General features: G+C 37.7%; 1 protein-coding gene across 1 annotated transcript in view; it reads left to right on the top strand.

Annotated features, from left to right (window-relative positions):
• The window catches only part of LOC124605632, an 85,204-nt gene that overhangs the window by 42,553 nt on the left and 26,737 nt on the right, over window positions 1–15,914 (top strand). The window contains exons 3-4 of the mRNA XM_047137449.1: window positions 5,332–5,417; window positions 14,010–14,134. Coding sequence (XP_046993405.1) covers window positions 5,332–5,417; window positions 14,010–14,134 — 211 coding nt within the window. The remainder of the gene's footprint in view (window positions 1–5,331; window positions 5,418–14,009; window positions 14,135–15,914) is intronic.

Genomic DNA, 15,914 nt, shown 5'->3' with positions numbered 1-15,914 from the left:
TCAGAAAGGTACCAGTTAGTTGAATATTGTCGATTACAGTCATTGGAAAAGGAGTGGACAAGGTACAGGGACACAATACTAGAAGTGGCTAAAGAATGTCTTGGAACAGTAGTGTGTAAAGGTAGGATGAAGCAAACAGCTTGGTGGAATGACACAGTCAAGGCAGCCTGTAAAAGGCAAAAGAAGGCGTATCAAAAATGGCTACATACTAGAGCTCAGGTAGACAGAGAAAGTTATGTTGAAAAAAAAAAACAAAGCCAAACAGATAATTGCAGCATCCAAGTAGAAATCTTGGGAAGGCTTTGGAAAAAGGTTGGAGACTTTGGGTCAAGCTGCTGGAAAACCATTCTGTAGTGTAATTAGCAGTCTTCGAAAGGGAGGTAAGAAGGAAATGACAAGTATTTTGGACAGGTCAGGAAAACTGCTGGTGAATCTTGTTGATGCCTTGGGCAGTTGGAGGGAATATTTTGTAGAGTTGCTCAATGTAGGTGAAAATACGATCAGTAATGTTTCAGATTTTGATGTACAATGGGATAGGAATGATGATGGAAATAGGATCACATTTGAGGAAGTGGAGAAAATGGTCAATAGATTGCAGTGCAATAAAGCAGCTGGGGTGGATGAAAGTAAGTCAGAACTCATCAAATACAGTGGAATGTCAGGTCTTAAATGGCTACACAGGATAATTGAAATGGCGTGGGAGTCAGGACAGGTTCCATCAGACTGGGCGAAAGCAGTAATCACACCAATCTTTAAACATGGAAACAGAAAAGATTGTAACAACTACAGAGGTATCTCTTTAATTAGTGTTGTGGGTAAAATCTTCTCAGGTATTGTTGAAAGGAAAGTGCGAGTATTAGTTGAGGAAAAATTGGATGAAAATCAGTGTGGGTTTAGGCCTCTTAGAGGTTGTCAGGACCAGATCTTTAGCTTACTGCAAATAATGGAGAAGTGTTACGAGTGGAACAGGGAATTGTATCTATGCTTTATAGATCTAGAAAAGGCATATGACCGGGTTCCTAGGAGGAAGTTATTGTCTGTTCTATGAGATTATGGAATAGGAGGCAAACTTTTTCAAGCAATTAAAGGTCTTTACATAGATAGTCAGGCAGCAGTTAGAGTTGACAGTAAATTGAGTTCATGGTTCAGAGTAGTTTCAGGGGTAAGACAAGGCCGCAACCTGTCTCCACTGTTGTTCATATTATTTATGGATCATATGTTGAAACAATAGACTGGCTGGGTGAGATTAAGATATGTGAACACAAAATAAGCAGTCTCGCATATGCGGATAACTTAGTTGTGATGGCAGATTCGATTGAAAGTTTGCAAAGTAATATTTCAGAGCTAGATCAGAAATGTAAGGACTGTGGTATGAAGATTAGCATCTCCAAAACGAAAGTAATGCCAGTGTGAAAGAGATATAAACGGATTGAGTGCCAAATAGGAGGAACAAAGTTAGAACAGGTGGATGGTTTCAAGTACTTAGGATGCATATTCTCACAGGATGGCAACATAGTGAAAGAACTGGAAGTGAGGTGTAGCAAAGCTAATGCAGTGAGTGCTCAGCTACGATCTACTCTCTTCTGCAAGAAGGAAGTCAATACCAATACTAAGTTATCTGTGCACCATTCAATCTTTCGACCAACTTTGTTGTATGGGAGAAAGAGCTGGGTAGATTCAGGTTACCTTATCAATAAGGTCGAGGTTACGGATATGAAAGTAGCTAGGATGATTGGAGGTACTAGTAGATGGGAACAATGGCAGGAGGGTGTCCACAATGAAGAAATCAAAGAAAAACTGGGAATGAACTCTATAGATGTAGCAGTCAGGGAAAACAGGCTTAGATGGTGGGGTCATGTTACACGCATGGGAGAATCAAGGTTACCCAAGAGACTCATGGGTTCAGCAGTACAGGGTAGGAGGAGTCAGGGTAGACCAAGGAGAAGGTGCCTGGATTCGGTTAAGAATGATTTTGAAGTAATAGGCTTAACATCAGAAGAGGCACCAATGTTAGCACTGAATATGGGATCATGGAGGAATTTTATAAGGGGGCCTCTATGCTCCAGACTGAACACTGAAAGGCATAATCAGTCTTAAATGATGATGATGATGATGATGAAGCCTAGAAACATTGATGAACATAGTTTTTGCTATCTAATGCACTGACAATGCCATGTATGAAGAGCGTGAGTTGAGTTTTGTATGCCTGTGGGTTTTGTAACTTTTACTGATTTCCATGGAGAAGATTACTTTGTTCCCTGTAGATCATAATGTTTGAAATCAACATACGTTCAAGAGTTCTGCTGCAAGTTTGTTTAATTAATATAGAATGGTAGTCTAGAGACCAGTTATACTTCCAGTTTTGTAGATAACTGTAATCTTCTCACCTTTTTCATTATGGAGAACAGATTTCTGCTCAAGGGTTTTACAGTAAATTATTGTCAGGAATGGAAGTATTTGACTTAAAAATTCCGTATAAAACACAGTGACTCCATCAGGCTCTGTGATCGTACTGAGCTTCAGTTATTTAAGCTGCTTTCAGCTCTGCTGCTACTGATTAATATATAAATGCTTCTCAGTAGCTCCACAACTACTGAATATTGGCTCAGAGCCTTGAGTTCTACACCGATTCCTATATTCCAGCTCTGCATCCTTTGACATTGCCATGATGGACCATTCAGTGGTGACTGGCCCATTGTCATCTGTCAATGGCATCATTCTGATGCACCATTAAAAGTGTGTAGTTAGCCATAATCAGCTTCCCAGGTGCTACGACTTCTCACTAAAATATCTCCTTAACTGTCATCATAAAGCTGAGTGCACCTCTTTCCAGTTTCACCATGGTAAAATCCCTGCCAGTACCAAGAAGTGAACCTGGGTCTTTTGTATGACAGTCAAACTCTCTGACCCCTCAGCTACAGAGGCAGATACTCTAATTCCTATAGATTCTGAAATATTCATATGGTTTGAATGCAATTTCCTTCTGAAATGGAAATTTGTAAGTCATCATAATAAGAAGAGAATCCACTATCCAGTCCCCACAAGTCACTGTATACTAGTTCTTCAATTTGATTGTGCCGCAAAATGTGCCATTTTTTTTTCACCGAGAACTGGTGCAATTCACCTTTTGTGTTTGATAATGAATCAGAAAGAGAAAAATGGCAGTGCAGTTGACTGGCAGAAAAGCAGCGAAATATGTTTGTATGTAACTGTGTTCAAAGGTGTAGCGGATTTCAGTATTTCAAAATTATGGTTCTCCTATTTTGTCTTAAATAATTAAAAAATAGTGTTGGACTGTGTGTCTAGGGAAAGGTGGAGTGATGGGAAGGAGTGAAACCTGGGTTTGGGTTGTTTGGGGAAGGAGACCAGACAGCGAGATCATCAGTCTCATCAAATTAGGGAAGGATGGGGAAGGAAGTCGGCCGTGCCCTTTTCAAAGGAACCATCCCGGCATTTGCCTGGAGCAATTTAGGAAAATCACGGAAAACCTAAATCAGGATGGCCGGACGTGGGAGAGTGAAACCTGAACCAGATCATAAGAACTCGGAACTTTCAATAGTAAAACTAAGGATTATAAAGAAAATGAATGTAATAATGAATTAAGAATGGGTCTACCTCTGTGTAAGTACACAATTACTGGCTTGCTTTAATACCCAAACATGTTTCATCACAGTTGTGGCATCCTCCCACATACCTAAGTTAATACACTATCATCATTACTATATTTGGCTTGTCCTGACCAGTGGCAGGTTTATATTTGCATGCGAAACATGTTTTTGTGTAGTTGAAATGAAGTTTTCTCTTGCACATTTGTAAATCCTGCATCTTGTTATCTTTTTGTGACTTGGACAAATGTTTCACTGCACAATTTATGTAATCATACAGTGAAACTTGTCCCCAAGCCACACCAACATAACAAGATGCAGGATTCACAAATGAGCTGGAGAAAATGTCATTTCAGCTAAACAAAAACATGTTCGGCTCACAAATACAAACTAGTCACAGCTCAGGACAAGCCAAATATAGTAATGATGATATGTATTAATTTAGACATGGGGCTAGATTTTGGATAGCCACATGACACAAACATATACTGAAAGGAAAAAGAAAAGAAAAAAGCCCACTGACGATGCCACAACTGTTGTGAAACATGTTTGTGTATTAAAGCAAAACAATAATTATATACCGGGTGATCGAAAAGTCAGTATAAATTTGAAAACTTAATAAACTATGGAATAATGTAGATAGAGAGGTAAAAATTGACACACATGCTTGGAATGATGGGGTTTTATATTGTGTGCTCAGCCACCACTTTCGTCATGCTTGGCCTCCCAGGTCCCCAGACCTCAGTCCATGCGATTATTGGCTTTGGGGTTACCTGAAGTCGCAAGTGTATTGTGATCGACCGACATCTCTAGGGATGCTGAAAGACAACATCCGACGCCAATGCCTCACCATAACTCCGGACATGCTTTACAGTGCTGTTCACAACATTATTCCTCGACTACAGCTATTGTTGAGGAATTATGGTGGACATATTGAGCATTTCCTGTAAAGAACATCATCTTTGCTTTGTCTTACTTTGTTATGCTAATTATTGTTATTCTGATCAGATGAAGCGCTGTCTGTTGGACATTTTTTGAACTTTTGTATTTTTTTGGTTCTAATAAAACCCCATGTCATTCCAAGCATGTGTGCCAATTTGTACTCCTCTATCTACATTATTCCATGATTTATTCAGTTTTCAAATTTATATTGACTTTTTGATCACCCGGTACTTGCAAAAAGGCAGACCCATCCTTACTGCATTATCATTTTCTGCAGTCATGGGGACTGTGTCCAAAATTACAATAAGATAAAATGAATGTATTTAGTGCTCCTTGCTGTTTTGTACTTACAGCTTTTTGTGGGAATTCTGCTGATTCTTAATTCTATGTACTCATCAGGTATATTTGTGTCTAATTCAAGTCTAACTTAATCATCTTCAAAATGTGACATAAGTGATCTCCAAATGGAACCTATCTTCACCTTATGTGTCATGATGATATGATGTTTCTCTGTTATTCTTATTACTGACAACACATTAAACATTTTTATGTAATCAATCTCTTGTTTTTGACACTTCCTTGCACCAGTAAAGTTTAGGTTGTGTCAGTTGACAGGTCTTACCACATTTGTTGTCACTAACTGTAAATTCAAAATATTGTGTTGGAAACGGCTTTAGGTGACTGTGTTAACCCTCACTGATACATAACTATGTAAGTCTTTGCATACTTGTGCTTACAAATTCAAGAGTAAGTAATGTAGAACTTTTCTTTTTATCACTTGCAGGGCATTGCAGGAGAAAACAGCTTCCATATTGGACTTTCAAAAAGAATTACAAGTGGTAGTATCTGGCTTCAGGAGTGAACTAGCAGGTAATGACTGCTTTTTTAAAAGAATTTTCCAACGATCAAGCTGCTCATTGCAGTGTTGGGATCCATATCATACACCAGGTCACAACAGTGCCCTTCTTCTGTATATTATTAATTAAGAAAAGCAACCAAGGAGTTTGAAATAGCAAGAACAAGCCTACAAAGGATTCAGAAAAATTTGATATTGAGAACATATAGTCCTACTTTCCTTCAAGGCCTAAATGAAGAAGATCTGGACAGACATATGGAATTCTGCAAGTTCTACACTTCCCGACACGATGCCAGTCCTGAGTTTTACAAAAACATTCTTCAGACTGACAAAACCACTTTTAATATGAATGGCAGAGTGAACAGACACAGCTGTCCCCACTAGGGTTCTACGAATACCCATGTGGCATGGGGGAAAAGTTAAAATCTCCTGGCATGTATGTACGGGTAGGTACTTTCAGTGGGCTAATAGGGCGTAGGGATTTTCAGCAGTGGGCTAATAGGGCCACATTGGGCCACATGGAAATGTCCATTTTTTGAATGTTTGCAGCCAGTTAAGGAAAAATTTATTTCGGCAGTTAGATGGAACACCCCCACATTCTGGAGTTATTGCGAGAGACTTTCTAAATGAAAATTTAAATTAATGGATTGGCAGATGGGGTAGGCCACACTATTGAATGGCCTCCATGGTCCGTGGATATCAAACCCATGTATTTGTCAGTTGGAGGTATACTACAAAATTAGATTTATTCAATAAAGATTTGTGACAAAATTTGGAAATCAGTGCTGTGAAAGGTTACAGTTACAGTGACTCATTGAGTATCAATATCTGTACCTCACACGTAGTGGTGTAGCACAGCAGCACTGCCACCGGGGGAACCCCCAGTGATCGAGAAGCTCAGTTTGTCACCATCTTTATGGGGGACACAGAAGGCAAGGAGTAGTAGAGAATTGTGGCTGGAGGTCGGACAAGGTTGGAAAATATGTTCCTACATGCCATGAGAAGTTCAATAAATTCATTAAATGTTACAGTGTTCATGCCCAGGATTGAGAACTCATCAACCTTAGAAGCGAGTTGTTGGTAAAGATTGGTAGAAGGAATTTTTACATCTGAAAAGTAAAAACAACCTGAGTGAATATCAGTACATGTGATTAAAAATGTTAGGAATGTGTATTATGACTCATACTAGAGACATTAAGCCTTCCTGTTCAATGATGCCAGTGTCTCCTTTTGAATCCTTTTTGTATCTATAGATTTTGTGAATGGAAATGTGGTGACTTTGATAGGGCATGTACCAGTAGGCACATGTTCCCAGTTTTAGTCTTCGGGTGCATGTTCCTTGGGAGTGAGATGCCCACTCTAAGCTGTGCAGCATAAATATTGATCTGATCACTGTTATTATATCAGCACTGCTAGTTTTAGAGAGGCATTTGGCCTTGATAGATACAAATAACAGACTGGGCATCTTATAGTCAGGAAGATGCAGTGTTGCTTAGAACAGAATAAGAACCACTTTGAGCACTTTTTGTAAGTTAACTGAGCTCTACATCTATGAAGAATGATCCAAAAATATGGGGAATGAACTTTTTTTGGCAGGAACTGCTGACACTACAACCATTTGATGTATTGAGTTGTTGCGTAAATTCATAGCTTTTTCCATAATTTTAATAAACACAACATATACACATAACAGAGACTTCAGTCATCAATAATATGTTCATCTTCACTATCTACAACAGTCTGCCAACATTGGGGTAACTTTTCAATTCTGAAACTGTAGAAATCACGTGCTTCTGAAGCAAAGCGCATTTTCATCTGGAACGGGAGGTCCTTGAAGGTTGTTAGATAGAGAGGGGAAAAGCTAAAAATCTGAGGATGCAAGATCAGATGAATAAGGTGGGTGTGGACTGACTTCCCAACTCAATTCCTGTATAGTGCTAGCAAAAGGTGGGTGGGCAAATTGTGCAGTAGCATCACTTCACACAGTCTTCCTGGGCACTGTTGTTGGACTGTGTCTGCAAGTTGTTGACAGCAAATGTCAGTAGTGATGGTTACATCTCAGGAAGGCAATTGGTAGTACACCACACCATGGCTGTTCCACCTGATGCATAACATTATCTTTTGTGAATGCACACATGACACTGTATAGGGAGTTGCTGCTTTGTTTGGGCTCAGCCATTCCTTTTTTTCTCTTCTGTTATGATAAAGACATCATTTCTCATCACCAGTAACAATACGGGATAGGAATGGCCAATGTTGTTCACAAGCCAACTGATGATGAGCAAGCAGAGATGAAAATATGGCCACTTCTGATTTTTGGATTTTGGCATAGAGCATGCAGTACCCATATGTCTTATTTTTGAACCTCCCCCATTGTTTACTTGTTGGTCTGTAAATCTCTGTGTCACTATCGGCGTATTAACAGACTTCGGTTGTACTGGTCTTTCTTTGTATATTAAATCTATTGAGTCCAGTACGGATAGAAAGTATTCGATGTCTTGTTCCGGGATGGTAATTAATTTTTCTCTAATGTGGCCAGGAAGACGGTTCTTTAAAATTTTCAGCACATCTACTTGAGATACTAGGTTGAAGAAAGATACAGAAGGATATATCTGGAAATATGAGAGCTGTCAGAAGAATAAACTCCATAGGGGACACACAAAGGTACCTTCACAGATCGCAAAGACACCGGAACTCATTTTTGGGAGGCCTGATATTAAAATAGTAGGTCAGGCAGACTGAGGAAATAAGTATATTCTTATGCTTCAGGACGCACTGACCAAGTTTATGAACCTACTGAACGGAAAGATGATCCAAATTTTGTCACAAATCTTTATTGAATAAATCTAATTTTGTAGTATACCTCCAACTGACAAATACATGGGTTTGATATCCACGGACCATGGAGGCCATTCAATAGTGTGTTAGTTTAAAAAAATTGTACTGAGGTATGGATTACCTTTGGTATCATTAAATGACATGGGAAGTAATTTTATGGGTGAAGCCCTGAAGAGAATATACAAAATGGTGTGAATCATGAAGCCACAGTATGCTAGCATTAGAGAGGTCACACTAAACATTAATAGAGTTGTTGCGACACCATGTAAATAGAGCTCAAACCGACTTGGAAAGTTAGGTTCCATATGCAGTTTACATGTAGAATACGGCAACAGACAGTGTGACAGGATATGCACCACATGAATTGGGCTTTGGAAGAGTGTGTAGCAATCTGAAGATAAAACAGAAGGATCCAGCAACTAAGGTTTAACTTTGATGATTATGTGGCAGAGCTAAAAGAGTGCATGCAAGAAATGCTTGAGGCACATTCACAATGCAAAACAAGCAACAAAGAATATTATGGTAAGATGCGAATACAAAACATTTTTATAAATATGTCAGTTCTTTGACGATAGCTCCCGATGAGGCAAGTTGCATAAGTTAGATACGCAGTTGTGGAGACCCTTTACAGTAGTACCAAGAAGGGGACATAAGAAATAAGTATCTTATTGCCAACAGACTGAAAGAATTTTTCTAATTCCAGATGTTTGCACTGTACTGCATCATCAGTATTACTCTCCTACTAATTGAATTTGAGCTCAAAGGACAAGAACTGTGTATACAGACAGCAAATTTCCAATTGGCACCCGGACTATATTGTGACATGTGAAAAGTGAGAATTTACTATGTAACTTGGAGAATTGTGAGTTATTTTAATTTTGCTACAGCTAAAGGAAAAATTTGAATACATGGAAGTTGTTACAAGGTGAGCAATTGGATATTGTAAATATAAGTTGGCTTAATTGAACAAGGGTGCAGCAGTGTGGAACTTGGGTTTACATTGGCATGTAAGAAAAACTGAAAAAGCACAAGGTGTAATTGGACAATTGGCATGATGTGAATCCTATACAGGGAATTGAAGAATCTTAAATTGGTGGAGAAGATCTGTAAAATCTTGTATGGCATGTTAGATGAAGAAGACACCACGCACTCCAAGGTGAAGATAGATGTGTTAGAAGGGGATCAGAAACAGCTACTCAGACTCTTGAAGGGGCTGATGACCATAGTTAAAGCAACTTTAACTAGTTGTAATCAAATGGTAAGCTCCATAATGTAAAAAAGGAGAAATGATCATGCAGGGAGTGAGTAGACACACAGTACACTGTGAGAATAGCACACAACGCACAATTACAGAGAGCAGAAATTTTGATCACTGTTAACGAACAGCTAATACAGCTTACAGGTATATTCTGTGAATTATAACAGGAACATGACATTTTAATATCACCAACAGCTAACATTCAGAAAGGTATTTTGGAGTAGTATCTGATCAATCACGTTCAGATTGTAAATTATTTAGGACTGATACAAGACACCATCAAGGGCAAATGGTTCCCTGTCACTGTTATGGTGACAGTAGTTACCAGTTGACCAGAATTATGGATCTGGATGTTTTCATTGCTGGGAATATTTTAAGCTTTGTGTTAAATATCCAGATAGTAGAAGATGAAATTTTACAACTTGCATAGAATACTGCTGTTGCCATTGGATGTAGACAGAATAAGACATTTATTTTTGAACATTGCCCCCAAAAAGTATCTACTGATAACAGATGATGCAAAAAGATAGTATGCCCAGCAGAGTGATGAATGGCTGCACTGTAAAACAGTAAGTCAGAGCCTCAGATTACCCAAGCAAATATTCATACTTTTATTCATGTTCAGCCATGCGAGGTTAAGACGCTGCAATTAGAATGAAATTTTCACTCTGCAGTAGAATGTGCTCTTTTATGAAACTTTCTGACCGATTAAAACTGTGTCCTGGACTAAGACTTGAACTCAGGACCTTTGCCTTTTGTGGGTAAGTGCCTATGGACTGAGCTACCCAAGCACAACTCATAACCCACCTCATAGCTTTGCTTCTGCTGGTACATGGTATTCTACCTTTCAAACTTCACAAAAGCTCTCCTGTGAAATTTGCAAGACTAGCACTCCCAGAAGAAAGGCTATTGCAGAGACATGGCTCAGCCACAGCCTGGGGTATATTTCCAGAATGAAATTTTCACTCTCAAGTGGAGTGTGTGCTAATATGAAACTTCTTGGCAGATGAAATCTGTGTGCTACACCAAGACTCAAACTTGGGACTTAGGTCTCCAATTCAAGACTTCGCTCAGCACACAGTTTTAATCTTTCAGGAAGTTTCATATCATGCTGCAACTATAGTCCGATCCATGAACACTGGCAGTTTGCACATGTCGAGACAGGGATGGGGATGGATGGCATTGTTGTTGATTTCAAGCAACAGTTGCAGTATGCAAAGTGAGATACATATCTTCAAGAATATCTTAAAAATTGGATGATGGAGAAGTGTTTGTATACTGTCAAGGATTATCTGAAATAACATCTAAATATTGTTGGCAACTATGGTAATGATTAACTGCTATGATTAAGAGGAATTTTACAATATTTTCAATAGAACAATAAAGTATGATGTACAGACATAGTTAGTAAATCAAATAATGTATGCATTTGCTTGTGTGTGTGATTATATATATTGATATAATAGAGGGAAACATTCCACGTGGGAAAAATATATCTAAAAACAAAGATGATGTAACTTACCAAATGAAAGCGTTGGTATGAGACACTAACAAACACAAACACACACACACACACACACACACAAAATTCAAGCTTTCGCAACCTACGGTTGCTTCATCAGGAAAGAGGGAAGGAGAGGGAAAGACGAAAGGTTGTGGGTTTTAAGGGAGAAGGTAAGGAGTCATTCCAATCCCGGGAGCGGAAAGACTTACATTAGGGGGAAAAAGGGACAGGTATACACTCTCTTGCACGCTCACATGGGCGCACGTGCGCGCCCACACACACACACACACACACACACACACACACACACACACACACACACACACACACCCATCCGCACATTATATATATTTATGTATTTATATGAATGTATCATATATATTAATATGCTGACAACATTCATAGAATTTATATTGTTTACAGGTGGACAGATAAATAAATGAACCTGAATATGGTGCTTCACATCATACTGATTTCTAAGTTCCAAATCAAATACAGTTCTGTCACCCTTATAATTTGTGTATTGTGGATATACTTAATGTGTAATATGAAGTCAATTTTAGTCATGTGTGGTTTGGTTCTGTAATTTTCATGGATACCAATTTGAATATTAGGGCAGCATAGTGTTTGGTCACAATGATTAAAGTTGTACCTTTCTATCAAATAACTGAGTTTTCTGAACATACTAAAAAATCATAGGGTGCAATGGAAACAAAACATTTGTCCTCCTTCAACTACATAAGAACATCATGATGAAATATAGCCTTTTTTATAAGTATGAAAATAACAACAATGATTCATCAGTCAATATTTCACGTTTTACATATCCTTCTACCTTCCCTTTGTTCATTTTCTAGATATGTTTTTCAATCTGAGAAGCACACCAGAGAAAAAAATAGTCACATGCCCCTCTCCACCCCCTCCTCCTGTTGAGCAGACATCATGTTAGCATCATGTAACATGGCCCTCTAGCCTTGATAATGGCCTCCATTCAGTGAGAAGGAGTGTCTGCAAATTTCTTTGGGTACACCATATTCAGTTGAATCCACTCATTGATGTAACCTGATGGAGCTATCAAATGTCAATTACTATTTATGATAAACCTGCTGTCCAATTAGTCCCAAACATGTTCTATGGGACTACAATCAGTTGGTTTAGTGGGACAGTCAAGGTGTGCCAGGATGTCTTAGAGTTAATCAAATGAGGTAAGTATTCAAGCAGTTCTGTGAACCTGGCTGTTGTCATTTTAGAAGATGTGAGTGTCCCCAGCATACTCATCACAAAGACAGAAGAGAAAGGACAACAAAATTGTTGAAATAAACGTCCTGGTTCACATTTATGGTAACTTGAATGAGGGTGTCCAAGTGATGATGTGAAAAATACGCCCAAAACATCACAGAACCATCTCCGAACTGAAATTACCTCACCACACTATGTGGCCTCAGTGTCTCATTGGGTCGTTGGTGGCCTTGACACCACTGAGCAGGCCTTGACACCACTGAGCATTTGAAAAAAGGCAAGATGGCAACTCATCAGGCCACAGTACTCTGAGATGACAAAAGTTATGGGATAGCAATATGAACATATACAGATGGTGGTAGTATCATGTGCACACAGTATAGAAGGGTAGTGAATTAGCAGAACTGTCATTTAGGCACAGGCGATTCATGTGAAAAGGTGTCTAATGTGATTATGGCCGCACATTGGGAATTAACTTGGTAGTTATAGCTAGACACATGGAACATTTCATTTCAGAAATTGCTAGAGAATCCAGCATTTTGATTGCACAGTGTCAAGAGTTGTGCTGAGAAGACCACATTTCAGGCATTACTTCTCACCACAGTCAACACAGTGGCCGACAGCCTCCACTTAACAACTGATAGCAGTGACATTTGTGTAGAGTTGTCAGTACTAACAGGCAAGCAACACCGCATGAAATAATCATGGAAATCAATGTAGGATGTACAACGAATGTATCCATTATACAGTGCGGTGAAATTTGTCATTTCAAAAATGATCTGTGAAAATGTTATACCAGCTAAGTCATCATTGTGGTGTCAAATGATTAGTATATGGTGGAACATCAGCACGTATCACATGTTTTCATTTCTTGTTATTTTATTTGTGATATGCTGATGTTCCCTGCCATATTTTTTTACAATTTGATACAACATCACTATGTGACTTTCAGTGTTGTAAAAAGAATGTACATCTAATAATGTTACAAGATCCACTGATAACAGAATAGATCTGTTGAAATCAGTCATAGTAATAAAAAGAATTGTTAGTGATCTTGGAAAACGTGATTCTTCAAGAATGACATAGATATTTACAATACGAAGATTTCTAAGGTGATTGTTTAAATGTAAACTTTCACCAATTTTATAGGGCAAAAATTAATATTAGTGTGAAATATATTTCAGATGTTTTCTGTGTTCATGCAGAGCTGGCTGGCACACTTAAAACTTTGTAAACATTTAATTTTTCACTGTAAATGTGGAAAAGTATAATGAATGTAATATCCATGATTGGTGTATATTTATATAAGGGCCAGTGCCAAGTCAGTTCGTGAGCCAGTTTTGAGGCACTTTTTGTGAGGCAGCTATGAAGCAGTTGTCTATGATGATCTATGCTGAAAATGTCTGCGCAACAAACAAACTGGTCTGTCACTCCATAGTTTGCGTTAAGACCTCTACCTCTCACAACTTGTGACAATGAGCCAATTTCAACAGCAAAGTGTTCAATAATGCTTCTTACTTTTCCTTTTATAACCAGAATTTCTAGGAAATTTTCTTTAATTAGTAGCACTGTTGTAGTTGTATATTTAGCTGTAGGTGGGAGGGTATATCAGAAGGTTCTACTCTATCTACAGCACACAAGAGCCACCAGTCAGCCCTTTTAAGTGGGTGACTGATAGTTTGGTTGTCACCCTTTACAGCCCTCATTACAATCTTGTCTGTATAAAATTTTTGATATTTGTTTGCAAAATATCTTGTTGGCTTTTAGATTTGAAGCATGAACTGGTTGAGGACAGAAATGCTCTGGAACAAAAATTTATACCCCCACTGGAAACACTGAACCAGACGGTACAGCATCTAACACACAAGGCATATGAAGACCTTTTGCATCAAGTGAGTGAGAGTTATTTATTCTTTTATCTGATAGTTTTATGAAAAAAATGTGGAGTGAAAACAAATGCCAGATGCTGGTTGCTACTTCTCTTACCACATCGACCAAATATATGAAAAATAATATATGTTACTTGTTTTTTTATTTTTTATTTTTTTTTTTTGATAACATTATGTAAATTAAATTACATTATATAAAGAGACTATCATGTTATTTTTTATTACAAATAACTCTTTTCACCATGTTAAAGTTTCCTCAGATATACCTAAAAGAAGAGCTTAGCAAGGACGTAATTATATGAAATTATAAATTAAGCAGCATGCTTCTAAGCTGCACTAAATTTAAAAAAAAATATTTTAAAAAAGTAAATTAACACTCATGAGAAACCATCAAATAAATACATATCAACTGCTGGTAGGTTGGTTATTCAGAACTATGCCAACAAACCATCTAAAGGAAGAACAGTCTCACAAGTTACTCTGGAACAAAACCAAGGGTATGAATTTAAAAGGATAAAAACCAGAGAAAAATTATGAAGGAAAAAATAAAGAGAGGGGGGGGGGGGGGAGGGGGGGCAACACAGGCGAATAAAGTCATGCAAATTACCTGGAACAGGCATAGCTGTCATGTGAAGTGCAGTGCAAAGCCATACATACATCAAATGAATCTGGAAAGCAAATGAGTAAATGCTCTATTAGATGGTAAAATGTAACCAGATCCAGAAGCACAGCATGTTTTACATTTTTGGAGGTGATAACGTCACTACCAGACATACACCAATTAATCTGTTAACAACAAATGTTTATTTGTCACAACTTTACAGGCACCAGAACACGCCAGCTAGTACTCCAACAGCTCTCCTCTCAAGCCTTGACAAGGTGTATTTTTACATCTTTTAACAATTAGATTCTTTGACATTGTTATGTTATTTCATGTTTGATGTTACAATTGCAATAAGTTAACGCCTCAAATTCTGACATTACAGAGTTTTAGTGGAAATTAAAACGAGTACAATGATATTTCCGAAATTAACAATCTTTTCCAAGTGCAATTTTGAAACATACAAACAGTTAACAATTAAGTTCTTATTATTCAGTCCAGAACATTCTCGAATATCTTTCCGTAATTTAATTAATTATGTGATTTTATGAAACACTTTTGAGCTGGTAATATTTCTACAATGTCAAAATTACAATTCAAACATTCCAAAGGGCTTTTTTCAACATTTGAAGGCTAAAATGCGGAACAGTTATGTACAACCCAAAAGCTTTAAATCATATTACAAAAGATTAATGAATCATTCTTCTAACATTATTTGTCATACAAATTGTCTTTATCAGTCAGGATATGTCTTCATCTTCTCTAGTTTTTGTAATATGTGGACATTGCACAGAATTTCTCTATAGAATGTTCCAGAAACATTAATTACGAGTTTAATTACAGATTTTTAGTTGGTGATTTCTGTAAGAATATGTTGTCCTGCCTTTCAAAGATACACAAATGTTAAGCTTTTCTAAAATTAATGGTTTACACAGTTAATTTGCATTATGCTAAACAATGAATTTTTACAAATTGAATTATAATTACAAAACTGAATCCATTATTAACACTGATTCCAGAACTTTTTCTTTTCTTCAAAACATCCCAAAATTCATAGCAATGTGGTAATGACTTATCCTAACTGTACATTACTTTACCTGATTAAGAACATACATTAATTGGTCTGTGACACAGTTTAACATTTTTGTTACCACTATTTCACACTGTTGCAGTAGGTTACCT

Source organism: Schistocerca americana, chromosome 3 (assembly GCF_021461395.2).
Source record: "Schistocerca americana isolate TAMUIC-IGC-003095 chromosome 3, iqSchAmer2.1, whole genome shotgun sequence".
Lineage (NCBI taxonomy): Eukaryota > Metazoa > Arthropoda > Insecta > Orthoptera > Acrididae > Schistocerca > Schistocerca americana.
This window is presented reverse-complemented; position numbering and strand designations above follow the sequence as displayed.